We start from the raw sequence: 22,232 nt of genomic DNA, 5'->3' as shown, positions 1-22,232 counted from the left end.
ATATTGATCCCTATCAGTCCACTTCAAATCCAAATCAAACAGTCCAAGGCGGGTCTACCTAAGGTAGTGACTAGTTTGAATTTTTTGATACTAACAGTCCATGGCTGGTCTACCTGAGGTAGTGACTATTTTGAAAAAAAATTTGATACTACAACACGCAACTATATATAATTAAAAAGACTAATAGACAGATCACCAACCAATCAGATTATCACCTTCAAACCCGTAATTACAACTGTCTTATTATTCCTATCACATGGGACAGCTTTTAGTTTGAACCCTTTTGACAATAATAATACCGTTATTACACTTCAGTGTTTGATCTACTTCTTCCAACTATTCACTGTTTTTAATACTTTATTATTGGATCGAGTTTTTCTCCACCCACGATGAATGGTATATATTGGTATCAATATCGGTGGCAATCGATACTAACTAATCCCATGATCATATTAGAATCAACCCAAACCGATCCAGATCCTGATTTCAGGTTTTTAAACCTTGGGTTCTTTGCACAACCCACTTAGGAATGGTTCCTTTTGGGCCTCTCCTTTGTTGTGTCATATAGAAGGATGATGATACGGTCCTACCATTCTTGAAACCAAGAAAGAAGGCCCATATCTTCATCCCATCATATTCAATCTCTATAGAGTCTAGACAGTGATGGTAACAAAGCAAACACTGACAGAAATCACCAGCAAAAGTATAGAATCCAACTGCACAAGAGAAGAAGAGTCTCCTGTTTCTTTTGGTTTCTCTCTTCTATTATTGTATTCTTAAATCTGCCCATCAATAGGAAAAGCAGATTGACAGAAATGACAATGATTTTGTCTTTCCCTCAGAAAATGCTTTCATCCCTTATCTCTTCTTCTGCTCATCTACAGTTGTGGAATGTGGATTGATGCCTACACTCCAACGTTATACTTTCTTGTGCTGTGTATCAGTGTCGGTGGAATTTCACATTGTTAGAAAGAGAAGGTCGGTGGAATTGGATTGGCTTATAGTTTCTCTGCAATTTCCCATGTTCCAAACACTTCAAATACAGGCCATGTTGGGTTATTGTTTTCCATGGAAGATTTGAATTTGCTTGAGGCCATGTTTGGTTGTTAAATAAGTTTACATGGTACTGCCCCCTTTTTCTTTTTCCACCCAAGATCCAGAGCAAAGCTTCTAGAGTAGTCATTACATCACCAGTGGTTGACCTAGTTTGATCACCCAATCAAATCGAATCAAATCAAATGACAGAGAAAAGCATCCCGTATCACTGGCACATACACATTACCCAGTTTATATGTTCTGGTTATAACGGCGGCCCACCAGTCCACAAAAGAAATTGAAAGTGATGGTGCAAGTCCGACTCTGCAGGAAACTAGTTCAATCCAGTCCAGCCCATAAATGAAATTTCAAGAAACTCTCATATATCAGTAACACCCAAACCTGTGGCTCCGTTTGGTTGCAAGAGAAGTGAAAGAAAATATTTGCATCTCCTGTAAAATATATTTCATTCCCCAAGAAAATGTTTACATTTTCCTTGCAACGAAACAACAAAAATTACTCTATTTTATAAAATATAGGGATCCCTAAAATATATTTCACTTTGTAGGACAATATTTGCAATTCCCTTTCAACCAAACAGAGCCTGTAGGAAAAGAATGATCAATGAAAAAGAAAATGGTAGTAGCCATTTCCTTTCCTTACTCTGCCCAGATACAATCTGAGCAACAGGGGAAGTACCTCTGATAACCCATCAAATTGATCGATCATTACTTTGGAAAAACAAAACAAGGTCTGAGCATTAAAAAGATGATAGAAAGAGAAACACCAAAACAAAAAACCCCCCGGCTCCAATAGCAGTTAAAGTTGCAATGAGATGATAAATAAAGATATATACTACAAAATTAAAACAATAATCTTAACTCAGAGAAGGGAATGCATAATGCGGTATACAACACTGACGGATAAACTCCTAATTATCAATAAACAAAAATCAAACAGGGTCACTTTGTTTCTTCACCATCTTTGTACTCCCCTTTTGTTGGGTTCTAAAAGTCTTGTCTAGTATTGGACTAAGAAGCTTTGGCAGATTCCTCAGCTGGTAGATCATCTTCGTCATGGTAGATGTTCTCTGCCATCTGCCAGATTTGAAGTATGTTATCTTCTGCCACACTAGAAATAACCCAATCTTCACAAGGATTCCATGAGAAGTCAGATATTTTGCTTGTGTGCCCCCCATGAATGAAAAGCAGCTCTGGCGGACCATCCTCTGCATCCTCTGGCGTTTGCTCTTCATCAATCCTGTGAAACAAGCTCTAAATTTCAGTAATTTGTATGAGTTTATTAAAATTAAGTGTGTAATATGGGATAAAATCCATGGTACGAATCCACATGGAAAATCATACACAAAAGAAAAGATAAAAAAAATTATCATTAGGATGGTAAGAGACATCTCGAATCCCATCCCTAACTGGTTTACTAGATTGAGCGGGGGCTGAATGTCAACGGCCAAAAAAAAAAAAAACACCTGTTGTTTTTGCATTTTTTTGGAATAGATTTGGAACAGAACTTGTAAGTGTTGTCCAGTTTGTTTTTATGTTTTTTTAAATGGACCGGATGAAAAAAAAACACTTCTTATGGCCATTTGAGAAACAATTTGAAGAAGCTTCAAAAAAATACAACCAAAAACTTAAAAACAAAAAGGCCCGATATTATGGACTCTTGAGTCTCAACCCTCCACCACCAGGCACTACCATTGCCACGCCACCGCCTCCACCTCTAACACTGCCATCTCCACCTCCACCACCGCCACCTCCAGCGCCAACCATAGTTATCAAGGCGGGCACCTTGCCGCCTTGATTTTAGACCCTCTCCACCGCCATGGTCGCCTTGCCGGCTTGATAACTATGGCGCCACCACAAGTCTGATTGATACATTCAACGATCTTGTTTATGTGGCTAAAATAGTGTTCTCAAATATATGAGTAATGAAGATATGTGTAGGATGGCATTAATTTAATTTGGTACAAACAGAAGAATAATTGTTAATATGCATTCCATACATGTTTTTGTTCTTTTTTCAGTGGCGTAAGTACTTTTTCTTTCCAGTTTTACCATACAACATATTTTTTGTAGAGTATTCCAAATAAACAGAAACACAAAAAAAGGACTTCTAAGTTCTAACTCAGAAATACTAACTTGGACTAGAAATGTTGCCACACAGCCCCTAGGTTACTCACAGTTCATAGCCCAACAATCATTCAAACTATGAACCCATCTTTCAAACGTAACCACAACTTTCAGCCTAGAAACAAAGGCTATTGATATGGCTGGAACCTAGTTAGTAAGTTCAGGGACAGAAAAAATACTCAGTGAAGTACATTTGGGTATTATTCGGTTTGAAAAAACCCTAGGTCCATCCTCATTAGTTGAAGGCTTGAAGAAAGGAGGCACTCTCTATTTCTTTCTCTCATTTTTTTTAAACCAAAGCATTATTGCATTACTTATGGGTGACATCACAACCTGACAAACCCAAGTCCAATAGCACTTTACCAAACCAAAACCAAAACCCGGACACCTTCCACTGCCTTCTTCCTTAACAGGCATGAAAAGTGTAGGGTTTGCTGAGATAAGGAGCGGAGCTGTGCTAATGATCAAGCGGCTCACCTAACCTGTCTGATTGAATTCAGCCTCTCTGAAGTTGTATTCAAGCTTTCACCTAGTCAAGGTTCAGGTGATTGAATGAGCATATTTTGTTTCTCATAAGAGCATCAAACAGATGTGTCTGGTACAACTGGAATCCACTAGATGAACCAGTTTACTTCATCCAACTAAACAGCAGCTGCCAGAACTATCTCAAACTTCAATTCCAGTGGAATCCAGGAACTGAATCATTTTCTCCTCTTTTCTTTAACTCTCTTGCTTGCTTTACAAGTGAGCTTATTTTTTCAGGAGTTTAGGGGAAGTATTATGTGCTAAAACTTTGGAAGACAAAAAAATTCACAAAATTTTCTGCATCTTTGACAAACAGATTGGAAATGGGAATTCTACTGAAAATGTTTGTCAATGCCTGTTTTATTCGCAAATTTACTAACTAGGGACTGGAAACAAAGGCTCCACACAAGGCTTTTCAGTTTTCACGAGGATCTACAAGCATTAAAGCAAAGCTGATGGCAAATCTACTAACTTAAGAAACATTATTTTTATAAAGTACAAGTACAGCCACTTTGTCAGGGATCTCATTCTCGGTTTGGTTTGAATATGTGAGCCCCAGTTGGATTCAAAAATTCAAAGCTACTAACAACACAAAAGCAATAGGAGCAAAAAAGTTATCAATGTTGGTTAAAGGATTTCTGAAAACTCATCTCGACTTTAGTAGCTACAACCCCCACGTAGGGTAAAATGTCCAAACACTCATCTCAACCAGTGTTTCCTTTTTGTGAAGAAATTACACGGAAATGGCCTTCACATAGATCTGGGCATAGTGAATGCTCAAAAAATCTACTAGACAAGGGCTCGGTCCCCATCATTCTCTTGGTTGTATGTGCTAGATCTTTATCATCCCTATTTTTGTTGTTATTGCTTTGCTTTTTTGGATCCTTTTTGTGCAGGACAGGCTCAATAAATCCTCAAAAATAATTCCCAAACTCTAATCCTAATTGCTTCCACTGAACAAACTCTTGTTTTTGTCAACTCACAATCCATATGATCTAATACCTAAAATTTGCACCAACACCAGAAGCAGAAAAGCCGGGACCGTGGAACTACGACCATAATTCCTTGACTGATCTATTCCATGCATACTAACCTGACCTTTCAATAAAAAAGGGAGAATTTCATATTCTCCCTTAAACTAAACACAGAATTACAGAGCCTCCACTATACTTTCCGTCAGACTACACACCTACCTAATAAACCAAACTTAATTGAAAATTCTCCATTAATATCTCCCAATGTCCATATTACCATCCTCTTCCTCCTCCATCGCCAACTCACCATCAGTGACAGAGTGACTGCTGTTTTTTCTCTTATTAAATTATTGTTGTATCAAGATCTAAACTCAGACAATCTCCATTAGTTTATCCTTCTCATTTTTACAATGAATTTTATTGGTTAGATCATCAGCACCAAAGAGAAAATGTGCAGCATTGACGGTGATGAATAATCCTGAGGAGTGACATCTTGTGGAGGCATTGCCATAAACAATGACACCAGCCCTTCTTTTCAGACTTGAAAAGCCTCCTCAGGAACGTCTAGCGGAGTTCCATACCTTCTGGTGGACCACCATGACTCCCATGATGCTGATGTTCCCCAAAGAACCACAACTCTGGTGATTTTCACTCATGGTGAATTATACTCAGGTAACTAGGTAAACCTGTTAATGGAGACCATAGTTCATGACACCACTGTTAACATCCAAGCAATTTCCACAGTTAAGATAGCACTGACTGACACAGGGCATGACCCAGCAAGGGTGGATGATGAGCCTAGGTGTGTGGTGATGCAGTAGAGCGAGTGGTGGGGTATATAGGATGAGGAGGTGAAGATGGGCCCCATTGGGAGATTTAGGGGTGATAGATCACACACGAAGATGAAGAAGAGGAAGAAGCTAAGAAGGGTATTATGAGCATTAGAAGTTTTTAGAGGTGATGTAAAAACGCAATTCCACAAGATGGCCAAATATGGGATCGAAGAAAGCAACAAGTAAGACAATCACAAACACAAACAGATTTACGTGGTTCGGTTTCGCGAGAAACCTACGTCCACTGGAAGAGCAGCGGCAAACTTTTCAATATACAAAACGAAGATACAAGTTATTTCGTCTACCCCTAGAATGAGAGAAAGTCCCTTATATATACGGCCCAACCCTCCACATCACGAACTAAATCTCAACTTTTTCTCCCTTCGGGTCGCGCCACAAAATATGTCGGGTCTGGTCGGATCCGCTTCGCACTCGGATCCTTGGAATACAAGACAAAATCAACAGGAGAGTTCAATATGAACTTTGCTTTGATGGGTAGGAATGGTCTAACAAAGAGTATAGGGGAGACTTCATAATTCCAGGTTTAGTATAGGGAAGAATCTGAAATTCTTTAAAAAAACACTAAAAAAATATACCAAATTGTCAACTATCTCTAAACATTTTTTTAGTTTTTCCCCTAACTTCCACACACTCAAATGAATCCAATAATAAGATAAACCATGATCACTAGTTTGGACTCCCATAAACAAGTAGTCCATTGCTTTGAGTGGATTTAATTTTGAATCAAGCTGGTTTTCTTAATTACAAGATTGGCGTTGATCTGAATATACGGTGTTGATAGATAATGCTGACTTATTATTGTGTATATTTTTCTCTCTTGAGATGAGATGTTGTAACAATCTGTAAAATACAACATTAAAAAATTGTTGCTGCTGATTAATAAAAAAATAAAAGAAAAAAGGAACTACCCTTCCAGTAACCATAAGACAAGTCATAAGCAATGAATCCCGAATAAGCAAAGTACCAGTTCCAGAATTTCAACAAAATAAGCAGTAGCATTAGTTCAATAAAATACCTGCTGAGATCCCACACCATAAGTCGCCTACCAAGACAGCAAGAGGCCAATATGGTCTCATTCTTTGGATTCCAACCAACTTGGAAAACCTCCTCTCTGTCATTGTTCACCAAATAAAAGTTAGACCATGATATTTTGGTTTTAATGAGGCTTTCCTTTGATAAATTATTTTCCATTAGAATGAAAAAAGAACACAAAAGCATTTAAATTGCAACAATTTACAAGAGAGAAAAATGAGTGTGCAATTAACTAATAACAAAATAGCATGCATCACATGCTGGAGTGGTGCTTACTTGTGACAATCAAAGGTGTGAAGTGCAGTATTGATCTTCCGGAGGTCAAATAGCTTAACAGTTTTATCAGTTGAACCCGTCACCACGACCCATTCATTAAACGGATTGAATGCTAAGCAGTTAACCTATTATATAAGCAAAACAGAGAAGACTGAAATCAGAGTACAAGCATTTGCATACATGAAATAACCCATAATTTCACAGTTAATGAACCAATAAGACATAGTCTAATAAACCAATAAGACATAGTCTAATAAAATATAGGGAGAAAGAACGCTAACCAGTGCTGAGCGTGTACCTGCACCCAGACACAGCCCAGCGCGAAAAAGACCGGTGCTGCCCCCTGGAAAGGTGGAAAGGACCAGGGGCAGCGCCGGTCTTTCACGTTGGGCTGTGTCTGGGTGCAGGTACAGCACCGGCTTGCATTCCTTTTCCCTAAAATATATTAAGGAGAACCCATGATTCTTCAACTCATAAAGCAAGGAACAGTTTAATCTCATAAAGGATTAGGTTGCAGTACCCACTCATTCGAGGGACTGAATACTAAGCAGTCAACCTATTTTATACACAAAATAAAAAGGGCTGTGCAATCAAGTTTCGAGCTTATATAGGTATATGTAACTCATAAGTTTTAAGTTCTTTAACTTTTTCCTTTGATAGATATAATTTCTAATTTCATTAAGGAGGCCAAGTTAACATGCTACACGGAGGATTAGATATTTAGAATAACATAAATAAGAGAAAGTGGCATTGATGCAGAATCGAGGTTCCTTCACAAGTATGCTCGGAGGAGGAAGAACAGGCTAGAATAATGGCCCGTGGGCTCAACGTGAATCAGTTTTGGTCCAGTTTCTGGTTCCAAACCGAAAAGGTAACTGAGGGTTTGGTTCTCTAAAAAACTGGACTGCGGAGTCTATTTGAGATGTATTTCTTTTTATTTTATTGTTTCTAGAAGGCAGGAATAGCAGCTATTAGATCCAGCTTTGCTTCGTTTCTATTTTTTAGACTTTCGATTTTCAAGGGTTTAAGTGTAATGGGACTCTTCCTTAGCCCACACATGGGAGGTCTCCTAATTTCTTCACTTTCTCAATTCTATAAAAAAAAAGAAAAGGGGACCAGACCCTCCCCATGATTTGAAGTTAAACAAAGCCTTTGCTTTCTTAGTTCTGTATGATTCAGAGCTTGTTGCTGTGAGATGCAGTAAACCTTGGTGAGATTCCAAGATCGGGGTTAAGTGGGTTTCCTGCCCTGTAGTTCAGGTGGGACTCCTGAACATATCCTTCTTCCTCTTCTCTCCTTTCTTCAGTGAATAGGTGAGCTTTGCATTCTGTCATTCTTACTCATACAATTTTGATAGTCATAACAGTGATTTTGAGATGATCTTCCAAAAAGTATTTAGTGCCCATTTCAGGCAGCTCTCCATCATATCTTTCGTTGGTTGAGCAGCATGTATTTCCATGGTGCTGCTTACCTCTCTTCAGACGAGCTACCTCTCAGCCCAGCATTACTTTCTAATTCTGGTTGCTATTTACTGCAAGTTTTATTTTCAGTTCTTTACAAGTTTCTAAATCTGAAAGCTTCTAATTTTGGTAGTTACAAACATAGTTCAAAATCTCGCCAAGAACTCGCAAAACTCGAGAAACTCAAGCTTCTCAAGACGAGTTATTATACGAAATAAAAAAAAATGTAAAAACTCGAAACACTCGACCGAGATTTCGAATATTTCGAGAATCTCGGAGAAATCTCGGTGTAATCTCGAATATTTCGAGAATCTCGACCTCCTCAGTACTCAGAGTCATAGTATTGTATTGTTGGGACTTGGGAATTAAGACGTGGAAGACTGGTAGTAAGGTGTCTATGACTTATGAAGTTACTTCCCAATTATGTCTCATATCATTCAAACTATGTGTCGAATAGGCAATATTACATTAAGGGTTCGGCCTTTACTACTAACCAAAGGTATAAATCCAAAACACCAAATTGGGTGTTTTTTTTTTCAATTTGAACCTTTGAAAATGTTTATTAAGCCTAAAACAAGCTTACCTTAAAGTTTCGGAGCCAACTATGGCCAAATGCCCACTGAAACATAATTCTGAAACATTAATAAAAAAAAAATACACTCTTGCTGAGATCTCGGAAAACTTGACCTGGTCGAGACCGAGTTTTAGAACCTTGGTTACAAAATCTGAGTATCTATTTTTGGAAATTATTAATTTATGGGGTTTCTCTTTCTGGTAGTTGTCGATTCTGATTCCCCTTTTTTGGGTTTCTACCTCCCTGCGAACCTGTTTTTATTGAGGTTTTCCAACCCTTAATCTCAGGTGCCTAGATTACCCCATTAAGCATGCAAGCAAGAGGAAGGGAAGTCTCTGTAAGTGAGTTCTCTGTATCATATCCTCCACCATAAATGCATCACTCCCTGGGCAACCACAAGTATAAAAGATAGCTAATGAGGAGCATGATCACCACCATTGGATATGGTGTAACTTTGATGTAATGTAATAATGTAGGTTAGATATATAGGATATTTTTTTTAAGTTGTTTTTTGGACTTTGTTTTTCAATCTCTCTGTGAAAGCAGGGGTAAGGCTGCGTACATTATGACCCTCTCCAGACCCCGCAGTGGCGGGAGCCTCATGCACTGGGTACACCCTTTCTAGTGATAGTAGTTTACCACATAATGGGGGACCGGAAAGGAGAAAGAGAAAGCTAGAAAGAAATCAGAATTGCAGGGGAAAAGAGCAGAAACCGTGAGAAGAAGAAGAGAGGGGGGGGGGAAGGAATGCACACGAACAAATCCTACGGCTTCAATTCATTCTTCAATAATCTGTCCAATACGTTGGTTACAACCATATAAATAAGAAAATTAAAAGACTTTAAAAATGAAACAACTACTCTAGGACTCTTAACAAAAAAGACAATTTAAAACTTACTAAAATTCATCCTATGAATCCTACCCAAATTAAAAGATCTCCTTATATAATTATCCCAATAAAATAAATAATAAAATCCTAAATATCTACTAGAATAAAACCATATTTAGATCCAGTTCATCTCCATTTGGATACGCAACTAGATTTGGTCGGTCCAAGGTAGTGTACCAGAAGGGTCGGCCCGATCCAAGATTCTCCTGCGTATATTCTCCCAAACTTCAGAAAAACTCGTCAGAGTCAAAATCTTACGATCGACGTCAACTATCAGTCCACGTCCAACTTGTATAAAATCCATGAGCCGAAATTCTTGATTGAAGTAACCATGGGAAAACACATATTCAAATGGATCAACTGAGCGATCAACCGCCATGATTTCTTGATGTTCATCGGCAACGGCATCGCCTGGATTGAAATTTGATCCGTCACAATTTCTTGATGTTCATCGGCCAACGACATTGCCTGGATTGAAATCTGATCATGGAATTTCAATTCTTCGACCGGACCGTTTGATTTCATTGTGATCTTCAACTACCTGGGTCGAAATCTGATCACGGAGCTTTAACTCAGCCTTCAACAATTCATATTTTGCTTGAAGGACTCTTATGACTTCGTCATGTTGTTGGAGCTTTAACTCAGCCTTCAACCATTCATGTTTTGCTTGAAGGCCTCTTATGGCTTTGTGATTTTGTTGAAGTATTCTGGCCCACTGTTCATGACTCATTGAGGTAGTGGATTTAAAGATAACTATGGCAGTTTTGTAATTTATTAGACTGCCAACTAAAGAAGGGATATGAAGGGTAATAAAACTTAAGGACGATGGGCCAACTTGGAACAATTTAAATTAAAGGAGAAGAAGGGATAAGAAAGGAAGTCAAGGGTATTTTGGGGAGATGCAGAAAACAAAATAAGAAAGAGTCGTGAGCAGGGTGGGTGGATACCATGTCGATTTGGAAAAAAAGCAGGGTTTTGGGTTCTCAAAGTGCTTCCTCACACGACTTCTGTGGAGAATGTGGCGGAAGCCTCGAAGCAAGGAATGCGAGTCGAACCACAATGGGAAGTCCGACTTCCACTTGGATACGAAACCAGCAAGGAAGCTGGCAAAGGAAACCCTACGAGGAAGACATGTTGAGGCCGACCGGCGAAGACCAAGTTCAAGTTCAAAAGGAACCAATGGCTGGAGATGGAGTTCGAGTGCGACCCAGATATGAGTAATATCTCTTTGTTGCTCGATGTCTCTCGTTCTCTTCTTTTCTTCTCGATTTTTTTTTTCTGTTGCTGGTTCGCTGTCTCTCGCTATCTCTCTTCTTCACTTTTTTTTTCGGCTCTGGCGGAAACAAGAAGGGGGTGGTGGGTTGGGGTTTTGGTAAGGGAATCGAAAGAGATGGGATTGGAGGTTTGTCGGTGAGAATGGCAGGGGTGGAGTGGGTAGCTGGAATCGACAGAAGGAGTGAGTCTCTTTTAAAAAAAAAAACAAAAAAAACTCGGTGGGGGAGGTTTGATTGGCGGGAAAGAAAACGGTGGGATTCAGGAGGGGGGTTTTTTTCCTCACTGTCACAGCAGGAAAAAAAAAACGGGTGGGGTGTTGTTGTAGTGGGAATAGATGGGGAGGGGCTTTCCGGGAATCAAAGGGAAGGTTGCTGATGGTGGTGTTCGGTCACAACTGCAGAGAAAATAAATTAGGAAAGAAAAAGGAGGAAGAAGAACAGAATGGGGAAAAGAGAGACTGAGAAGGTGAAGAATTCGAGAAAGAGAGATTCACCCAGGTTTGGGCTCTGATACCAGATAATGGGGGGCTGGAAAGGAGAAAGAGAAAGCTAGAAAGAAATCAGAATTGTAGGGGAAAAGAGAAGAAACTGTGGGAAGAAGAAGAAGAGGGGGGGGGGGGGGGAAGGAAAGCACACGCACACAGCCTAAGGCTTCAATTCATTCTTCAATAATCTGTCCAATACATTGGTTACAACCATATAAATAAGAAAATTAAAAGACTTTAAAAAGGAAACAACTACTCTAGTACTCTTAACAAAAAAGACAATTTAAAACTTACTAAAACTCATCCTATGAATCCTACCCAAATTAAAAGATCTCCTTACATAATTATCCCAATAAAATAAATAATAAAATCCTAAATATCTACCAGAATAAAACCATATTTGGATCCGGTTCATCTCCATCTAGATACGCTACTGGATTTGGGTCGGTCTAAGGTAGTGTAACAGTTGCGTTGGTCCGGTCCAAGATTCTCTTGCATCACCATAGTAGAAAATAGACGGAAGATAATCTAGTTAGTGTCTTGTGGGTCCTATTTGAGAGAGTTTTTATAGTTTGCAGTTATAGAGTTCCTGAATTTCAGGAATCCTCTCCACCCAAAAGCCGTGGGCTAGTTTTTAGGGAATTGTTTCTTTATTTTATTATTGGTAAGTTGTCTAGATGGACTGGAATAAGAATTAAAATTAAGGTTTAGTTTTGTTTTATGGAGGTTGGTGCCTGTCTCTTCTCTCTCTTCCTTCGCCGTGATTTGGGGCTTCCTTTCTTTTGTCTCCTCTCTTCCTAGTTCCCCCCCCCCCCAAAAAAAATGATTGGGCTTTCCTTATTTGCTCTCTCTTCTCTCAAACTTAAGATCTGACCCAACACCAATAGATCCTCCAATTGATCTGGCATCAATAGCCTAGTGTAATTGGCAGGTAAATCCTAAGTTCCCAACCAGATCAAGTAACTATCTATGGATAAAACAACAACAAACTCAGCCTTATCCCAACTAAATGGGGTCAGCTACATGGATCCATTCAGAACAAATTAAGTAAAACAGAGGGAATGAAGAAATGAAATTTTAAAAAAAAAAGAAAAGTGAGAAATGAAAGATGAAAGTAAGAAGGAAGAGGATAGCCCAAGAAAGCATGAGAATCAAAGCAAGATGGTGTGGACAACGTGGATCCTTGCCCTCCAATAGGCTCTATCTGAGGTCATACTTGGCACAAGACCCAGACTATGCATGTCATTCTTCACAACCTCACCTATTGTCATTTTAGGCCTGCCCCTAGCTCTTTTAGCTCCTTCAATCGGAATCAGATCACTCCTCCTTACTGGCATGCCCAGGCCTCCGTTGCACATGGCCAAACCATCTCAGGCGACATTCTCAGAGCTTGTCGCTAATTGGGGCAACTCCCACATCAGCTCTAATACGTTCGTTCCTCACTTTATCCTTCATAGTTTTGCTGCACATCCATCATCTTAACATCCTCATCTCTGCAACACAAAGCTTTGCTATATGGCACTTCTTAACTACCCAACATTTCGTCCCATACATCATAGCAGGTTGGACAACAGTTTGGTAGAACTTTCCTTTATGCTTTAGGGGGATGTGTCAATCACACAGTACTCCGGTCGCACCTCTCCATTTCATCCATCCCACTTTAACTCTTTGAGAAACATCATCATCTATGTCATCTTCTTTGTGTATGATAGACCCCAGATATCTGAAATAGTCACGTGGCGGTATCTCTCTCTCCTCAATTTTCACCATGTTATCATCCCGCATAGTGTGACTAAAGTTACACATCATATACTCCGTCTTTGATCTACTAATCTTAAATCCTCTTGTTTCCAAGGTCGATCTCCACAACTCTAACTTAGCATTAATCCCTGCTTTTGTCTCATCCACCAAAACGATATCATTAGCAAAGAGCATACACTACGGTACCTCGTCTTGGATGTTCTTGGTTAACTCAATTATGATAAGCGCAAACAAACAAGGACTTAGGGCTGATCCTTGATGTACGTATGGATAGAAACTTACATGAAAATACCAGTTCAAAGTAATGAAGGAAAAATAATAAGAGAGAAAAGAGGGTTGAAAGGAAGAGAGGAAAAAGAAGAAGAAAACACTAGGGGGGAGAATCGATTTATCTCCCCTATATTTACTCACTTGAAATAAAATGTAAGATTACAATCAATACCCTCACACTAACATAAGAATACCTAGGGAGGTAAAAACTAGCTTATTTGGCAAAGTACTCATAATTGATAATACCCTATATTTACTCACTTGAAATAAAATGTAAGATTACAATCAATACCCTCACACTAACATAAGAATACCTAGGGAGGTAAAAACAAGCTTATTTGACAAAGTACTCATAATTGATAATATCCTAACTACATGAACTCTAACATTCCCCGTCAAGCTGGAGAATAAATGTCATGCATGCCTAACTTGCTCAAGTGGGTATTGAACTGGAGAGTTAATCCATTTGGTGAAGATATTAGTCAACTAGTCTCTTGTCTTCACAAAAGGAGTGCAGATGTAGCCAGAGTTAATTTTTCTTTAATAAAATGCCGATCAACCTCAATGTGCTTTGTACGGTCATGTTGCACAGGATTGTAAGGCTGTAAGCTATACTTATAGCAGCCTTATTGTCACAATACAACCGCATGGAGCCCTCACTATCAAACCCCAATTCTTGAATTAACCTTTTTAACCATAGAAGCTTGCAGACTCCACAAGCCATAGCTCTAAATTCTGCCTATGCACTTGACAGCATCAAAATTCCCACTCTTAGGAGCATGCATAAGCAATATCAGGGTAAGTCAGTGAAAGATAGTCCTATCTCCCTGATAATCTTCTGGAGGAGTTGGTAAACCTTAGCTGAGTTACCCACTTGATCAAAAGTCTTAGCAACAATATCCCAAATATTCTTGGTTGTTTCCTTCTGTATAAACCCCCTCCTAATCTTAGGTTTCATAAAAAAAATTAACCACGTCATTACGGTTGAGTTCTCCATCTCCCATTTCTGACATCTCTAGACTGTAGAGCACGAATAAAACCTATGATATAACCAACTTTTCACGACTTTGCAATGATAGTTTAACAAAGTGAGACAAGTCCAGGTAGTTGGTGTTGTCCAACTTAACAATGGATATCTGAGTATCTAGATTTTCAAGAGCAATCAGACTGGGGTTAGTGCTACTTGAACCACCAGTCGAGGCTTCCATTGGTCCACTGACCTCCAACATTATATGAGAGCACATTCGGAAAGCTGGTTGGATACCCAAACCAGATGGGAAGTATACACTCTACCCAGACACTCCTTCCCAACACTCTAACAACAATTCCAGCCAGCCAACAAAAAAGTCACAAAACTTGAGAAACTTCAATCCAAAGCACATTCCAAAGTATGAGTCCATCCTATTACAACTCACAAACTCCAAATAGTATAACTCACCAGCAAGAGACAATGGTTTACCTCAAATATAGCCTTCAAGGTAGAGAACAAACCAGAAGTTGGCAGTACAAGAAGGATGTAGAAAATCTAGTTGTGTGCTCAGATTGCACTACCTTCGCAGTAGGGTCCTTGGGAGCTTGAAAGAAAGCCCTAGGGTGACTCCAATGGGCTAGGTCCCACCTCCAACAGAGTTTGATGAGATTCCAATTGGTGGTACCCCCCTGTTTTTCTTCTTGTTCTTCAATCTGTCCTCATAGCTTCAAGTCTTCACCATTAAGTCTTCTAGTCGATGAGAGAACACCTCAAACCACTCTTCTTACATGATGCAACCTCAGTTGGAGCCCTCCACTCTTCTAGAGTTCCCAACCAAGAGGCACAATGGAGAGACAAGATGGTGGTCGACTCTCAGCTCTAATACCAACTTCAAAGTAATGAAGGAAAATAACGAGAGAAAAGAGGATGAAAAAGAGAAGATGGTGGTGGTCGACTCTCAGCTCTGATACCAAGTTCAAAGTAATGAAGGAAAAATAACAAGAGAGGAAAAGGGATGGGAAAGAAGAGAAGCACTTGGGGGAGAACCAATTTCTTTCTTCTATATTTACTAACTTGAAATAACATGTAAGATTACATCAATATCACCACACTAACATAAGAATACCTAGGGAGGCAAAAAGACAAGCTTATTTAACAAAATACCCATAATACCCTAACTACATGAACTCTAATAATACCACCACCACCCAACGCCCAAAAAAATGAAAAAATGAAAAGGGGAAAAACCATGGATTTCAAGATTAACCTCATCATAATAAACTAAAATGTATGACAAAATGGAACAACAGAAATAAAGGCAAGAATAGCAGAGACCAAATACCACAACCTGGATCAGTAAATGAAAGAACCAATCCCTGGCAAGAGAGCTAGTGAGGTTATGATACTCACCTCACCTTGATGAGCAACCACAGACTGGATAGGTTTATTGGCTGATGGTGTACGTAGATCCCATATAAGCAGGTGGTGATCATCCCCAACTGAACCAAACAGGTATTCATGCCTCAGATGCCATGCAACATCTTCAACAACACCTTCATGAACCTATTTTAACAGGAAATTTCACAGCAGGGTTAATGAACTGTTTCCCCTTCTAATTTGGAATATCAAATGCTGCTTTCCTGGTATTTAATGAATTTGAACAATATGAAAATATGAATAAGCAGATGATGTAGATTGGAAAAACTTATGAGGTTTCACAATGAACCATCAGCTTCCTAATTTCTCACTTCCAATATTAACAGCTTCTAGAAACAAGTACAGTAGACCAAGTACAAGGAAACACTTTAGGTTAAAAGCAAAAAAGTATAAGGAACTCCTACCTTAAAAATTTGCTGAGCTTCAAGAACCTTATTCTTAGGAGTAGCGTTAACGTCCCACAAGCATATCTGAGCATCATCAGAACCACTCAGTAAATGACCTTGCTTGAACAGACTCCACGATAAACCATAACCTTCAGTACTGTGGCCCCTCAGCCTCAAATCAGGATTGCATGCACCATCTAGAGGAGGCTTAGATGGGTGTTTGCTGTAATCAAAAACATAAACCTCTGCACTGACTGTCTTGGTCGCAATAATAAATGGATTTTGTGGCATGTAACGAGCCCGATTAACCTCTCCATCATGATTTATTTGCTGTATTATTTGTACCTGCAAATAGGAATCCCAAATCAGACTATCAGAGTACTAAAGGCCTTCACAGAATATCCATCTCCTGCTTCAACCAAGAAAAATATATTACGCATCAAAATATATGCAGCGACACCAGTACCCCAACCCCTTCAACCAAGAAAGGAAACTAAGTCTCCCCCCCCCCTCAACCCCTCCAACCAAAAAATAAATAAATAAATAATAAAATTCTTGTGTCAAGTCCTCTTTATGATAAGAATTGGCAGGCATGCACATCCATGAGACAACATATCTGTAATATCACATTCTCGCTCAATACATTCTGACACAGTTGCAGCTACATCCCAGTACTGTACTACATAAGGTTTAACCTTCAGTTCCACTGAAATCAAATATGGCAGAAATAAAGGATTAAAGAATTGTTGGGCTAACCCACACTTGCAGGAAAAAAAAAAATAAAGTTAGCACAAAGACCAGTTCTCAACTTCAAAAGATCAAAGCAAAAACAAGACAATAGCTGCCAATATCTTCCTTCACAGCTCAGTAAGAGGCAGTCACACAGCCCTAACTATCTGCCAATGTAGCAGCTTAGGTGGCACTTGGACTTTGTGGACATGATATACATGTCACTGTCTATCCACCAAATAAGTTTCAGCCAATACCATTTCCCATGTGGAAATATAATGCTCTTGAAAATGGTTGAAAAGTACATTTTGGCAACTCTGATTCAACAACTAAAATACAAGGACAAAAGTTCAATACATGTGGACTATATGGAGCTGCCATCAACATTAAGGTTAATCACATATTCAGGGGGGAGGACTCCACACATGATGGATAGTGGAGTAATGAATAATAAACAACGCCACTAACTCTCAAATTCTCAAGATTTTGTTAACAAATATGCCTCTAAATAGCTCTAATGTAACACCCCATCTATCTGTTCTCAACATAAAGAGCTCAGAAACTGCCTCAACTGACCACTGCCCGACAAGTTTAATATTCGGGTGGTCCCGGTGTGGGGTCCTAGCCCATTGGGCGCCCAACCAATTCCAGGCCCAACCTAGCCCGCCCAGTTAGAACCCGACCTAGCCTGACCCTTTAATATTGTGGGGCCCACCATTTGTGCAAATAATTGCTTTAGTAAGGGTGAGCCAAGTTCGAGGATATGGAGAGGACTGTGTTGACCAGCATTGGAGAAGGCAGAGAATATCAGGGTGAGGGGGCTGATGCTGGGTTGAAGTCGGTATCTGTCAATAGTCAATACTAGAAATGATCTCAACAGATAACCATGAATTGAAGTCTAAACCAGTAACCCTCCCCCTTCTCAACGAAGTGTCTGAAGCTCTGAGCTAAATTCACAATCAAGACCTGCAAAGTGAAATCTGCAGCCTAAAAGCCTGTGTGTACCTTGGAGTTAATTTAGTTAAAGGTTAAATCCATTTAGGGGGGGGGGGGAAGCGATCTAAAGAATGTAGTTAATTCCCTGAAACTGGAAGAATTGAACAAGAAATCTATAATGGACTAATAAAAAAGGTAAAATTCCAATACAATAGAGGTCCAGTGAGACCCAAAAATAAAAAAAGGTGATGAAAAGATACAACATTATTACACAGCAAAACAATATGTAAAGATCTAGAGAGAGCTGCAGAAAAGGGAGAAACTAAAAAAGTCACAGAAACAGGCAACTGTGGTAGCTGTGGAGTGAGAACTCAGAAGTGAGAACTAAATCCCATACAACTCATCCATGCCCACATCCAAACCAGAAGATCCCAACATATCAGTTAAATAAGACCCACCTTCCAACAGTTGTGATTTAGGCTGCAGAATTCCTTATAATTGTCAAACACGATTTAAAATTTAGAAATCCAACCAAACCAGAGACAATTATAAGAAAATAAGAAGCATGCCCACAGCATTCAAGATTCAATTTCTAGAGAATTGTACAATTGTATTGTTTATCCTACCAGAAAAGCCATTTAAAGACCATCTAGATTAACCAAGGGCTGCACCATTTAAAGCTTGTTTAAAGACCATCTAGATTTAAATAGGCTCATAGCCTGGTTAAGGCCCGATTCTAGTACTCGATTATAGCACGAGCCCGTCCAGGCCTGGCCCGATTATCTAAAGGGGCGGTCACGGTGCAACCTTCATATTGGTTAAGCCCGGTTAGGCCTGACCAGTTGACATCCCTGATTGTATTGATCCCGATTCAATCGATCTCCCGCTGATTTCCCTGATTCAAAGTCGTTTTTGCATTAATTCCCAGTCCCTTCAGAAGTAGTAAAGAAGAAGAGATTTTTGGAGAATTCGTTTCAGTTCCTGTGATGAAAGAAACTTCATTAAGAGGTGAATGTAGCAATGGGGAAATTTGACACCATCTCACCCGTTTAGAGGAAAAAGGTAGATTTTGGTTAGTGAAGCTGAATTTTCAAGGTCAATGATTAGTGTCCAGGACAGAGGGCGGACCTCAGCTCAACGGTAAGGTAGCTCCATTGCGACCTAGTGGTCATGGGTACGAGTTGATAAACAGCCTCTCCGCGAAACAGGGGTAAGGCTGCATACATATGACCATAGAACTAAAACTCGCGAGATCTCGACCGAGATCTCGTTTTCCAAGGGGTCAAGACGAGACTTAATACGAGTTCTAAAAGTGCAATATCTCGGTCGAGATCTCGAGTCTCGGGTCGACCCGAGATCTCGACCCATCCTATCCTTTAAAAGTATCATAACTCAACAAAACTCGAGATATCTCGATCGAGTTCCGTCCATAACCTCTTTTCTTCCCCTATGAAGGTTGTGAGCTCATTTTACCTCCGGATTTCAATGTACAACCTGCCGGAGAGTTGATTCAGCTACACAATTGAAGGATTCAGCTACAAAATTGAAGGATTCAACTCATATTTGAATGAATGTTGTGGCAAACTATGTGCAACACTATGACATGGGAATTCTATGTGGATAGTTTTGGGACTGATTTCATTAATCAATCACATTTTATGTAATGTAACATTGTTAAATAGATTGATGTATTGTACACTTTAACATTTCTAATGCTTATTTAAGTTGTTTTACATTAATTGAAAGTTTTGATTGCTTTCTATTACTAAATTATGTGTAAAATAGGATATTTTAGTACGTCATCGCCTACCAACCTAGGATCTGAAGTGAAACTCATATTTGGACTTTGTTTTACAAAATCTGATAGAGCCATTGTGTTTAAATGGCCTAAAATAGGATGAGTACCAAGTTTCAGACCCAAACTAGGTCTAATTGTCTAAAACCCACCAAAACCAGGTTTCGAGTTGGAAATGCACCAACTTGACCGAGATCCCGAGATATCTCGAGTCAACTTGGTTTTCCAAGGGGTCGAGTTCCGAGTTTTAGTTCTATGCATATGACCCACCCCAAACCCCGCAGTGGTGGGAGCCTCTTGCACTAGGTATGCCCTTTTCTAATGATTAGTGTCCAGGACCAACTTAGAGGAGTGATAAGGACATAAGGATATGTCACAAGCTGAGCTCTAGACCTATTAAAACCAATGGTACATCAATTTTTCTTCTATATATGGCCCTTGATTGGTCAATTCTTAGTAATCTATTTGATAACTTGCAAAAAATTACTTTGTTGGACCTCATTTTTTAGCTGATGTAGGTACCTTGGAGATCATGCATTCAAAATGCATACATATCCAAAAGAACAAATAACAGTGTATTACCAAACTATTTTTGCTGTGTAAAAGATTTAAACACACGCTTGCCACGGCATGAGAGAACAAGAACAAACAACCAAATATTTGATACAACAAAAATCAAAGCCAACAGTACCAAATCTACTATCCACAAAAGATAAAACAGAAATTGTGAATGAAGTACATCTCAAGGAAGTTCAAAATATTTAAACTTCAAAACCAAATTTCCACAGAAGGGAAAATGTAGGAATTTATTCCAATTATGTACCGTACATGACCAATTAGGAAAATGGCTAACCATATCTCATTGTCTTGTTTTTTTTGGGTTTTATTCCTTGATTTGGATTCTAATTATAGAAACCCATTTATAGCCAACTAAGGGAATCAGAGTCCTAACCCTAATTGCATTCGTCCATGGATGGATGCATTGCCTGTCTACATACATAGGACGCTAGGTCCTCCTCTACCCTAACAGTTATCATATTAGTACTTATTGCTAAGATACATTGAATGGGATTTAGAGGGAGAAACCTAGATATTCCATCGGTTGCTGCAGAGACAATGGAGCTATGGCCAGTTCGGGTCAAGCAGTGGATTCTTCTCATGCTAATATTCACAAATAACCAAGTACTGATACATCCAGTAAGCCCCAACACCAAAAAAGTGACACTTTTCGTCTCAACCCAAATACCTAAAAATTGATGTGTCCAATGATCCCCAGTCCAATAAACTTAAAACTTTGATTCTGAACCCAATAGCGACAAATAACCAAAGAACTCACAAGGAAAATTGTAACAAATATGAAAAAAAATTACATATAATTTTCACCATCCAGTTGGGAAACAGAGGGAAGCCAAGAGAAATTCCCCGGGTAAAACTGCAAGAAATCTAATAAAGCAAAAAGGGGGTAACAAAATAACAGGCACAAAGTACACAATACCTTTCCATTAGCACAACCAAAACCCCCAACTTCCCCACGCTCATCTTCATACTGTCGGGCATCATTCTCAGCATCCTCCAAGGGAAGCTGCACCTGGGCAAGCATCAGATAGTTGGGCTCATTCTCCGAAGTGTGGGTACCCAATATCATCTTCTGCACAGAGTAATCCTTCCCTGGAGGCTCTTCCCTGTCTGGGAGCCATTGTACGGTCAACGAAGGCCATTCCAGAGCATGAGTGATGACCAAATCGTACAGAAACGGTGTATTTTTCTTCCATATCTTGTATTCCTCGTTGATCAATCGTTCTTCAATCTCTCCCCTAAATTCGTCCTCGTCCTTGGCCATGAATCCTCTGACTCTTTGGACTACCGCCGCACTGGCTGAACTCTCGCTTCTCTCTCCTCTCTCTGCGATGTGGTTAATGGCGGGAAGTGACAGTGAGAGTTGTGAGAATTTTTTTGAAATTTGGAGGGAAGAGGAGGATAGGGGACGAAGAAATGGAGAGCGCGATGCAGTGATGCAGTGATGCGGCGATGCCGAAGAGGGTTTTGACGAGTTTGAGTGTTTTCGCCTTTAACTTATGATAGCCTCTGTAAAATGTTAAATGGTATATGGTATATAATAATAAGAAAAGTTTAATTAATAATATGGGAGAAAGAACGTGAGCTGTGGCGTATGCCTGCGCCCAGACACAGTCGGATACAAATGACCAATACACCCCTGCTTTTCCATTAAGGCGGGACGATCTAATAATATTTACTGAAAAAAACAATTAATAATAATAATAAATGGCAAAAAATGATCTACATGGCCGCCCACATGGAATTTCATCCCATATTCTTTCTCGTACCCCACTTATTGAGTTATTGTTTCTCCCCTCAACCCTACAATACGATTCGCACTTCCAATTCCTCAACCAGGGTTTTAG

The 22,232-nt window shown here is 39.4% G+C and overlaps 1 protein-coding gene across 1 annotated transcript; it reads right to left on the bottom strand.

Moving 5' to 3' along the window:
• Positions 1-1,871: 1,871 nt before the first annotated feature.
• Positions 1,872-21,782, bottom strand: LOC122651359 (WD-40 repeat-containing protein MSI1). Its single transcript, XM_043844727.1, has 6 exons — positions 21,305-21,782; positions 16,368-16,694; positions 15,937-16,089; positions 6,844-6,968; positions 6,551-6,646; positions 1,872-2,295 (listed from the first exon to the last, which is right to left on the bottom strand). The coding sequence occupies exons 1-6, from the start codon at positions 21,647-21,649 to the stop codon at positions 2,067-2,069; spliced, it is 1,275 nt and encodes a 424-aa protein (XP_043700662.1). The 5' UTR covers positions 21,650-21,782; the 3' UTR covers positions 1,872-2,066.
• Positions 21,783-22,232: the final 450 nt, after the last annotated feature.

Source organism: Telopea speciosissima, chromosome 2, assembly GCF_018873765.1.
Source record: "Telopea speciosissima isolate NSW1024214 ecotype Mountain lineage chromosome 2, Tspe_v1, whole genome shotgun sequence".
NCBI lineage: Eukaryota > Viridiplantae > Streptophyta > Magnoliopsida > Proteales > Proteaceae > Telopea > Telopea speciosissima.
Note: the sequence above shows the minus strand (reverse complement) of the source record. Positions and strands in the feature narration are given on the sequence as shown.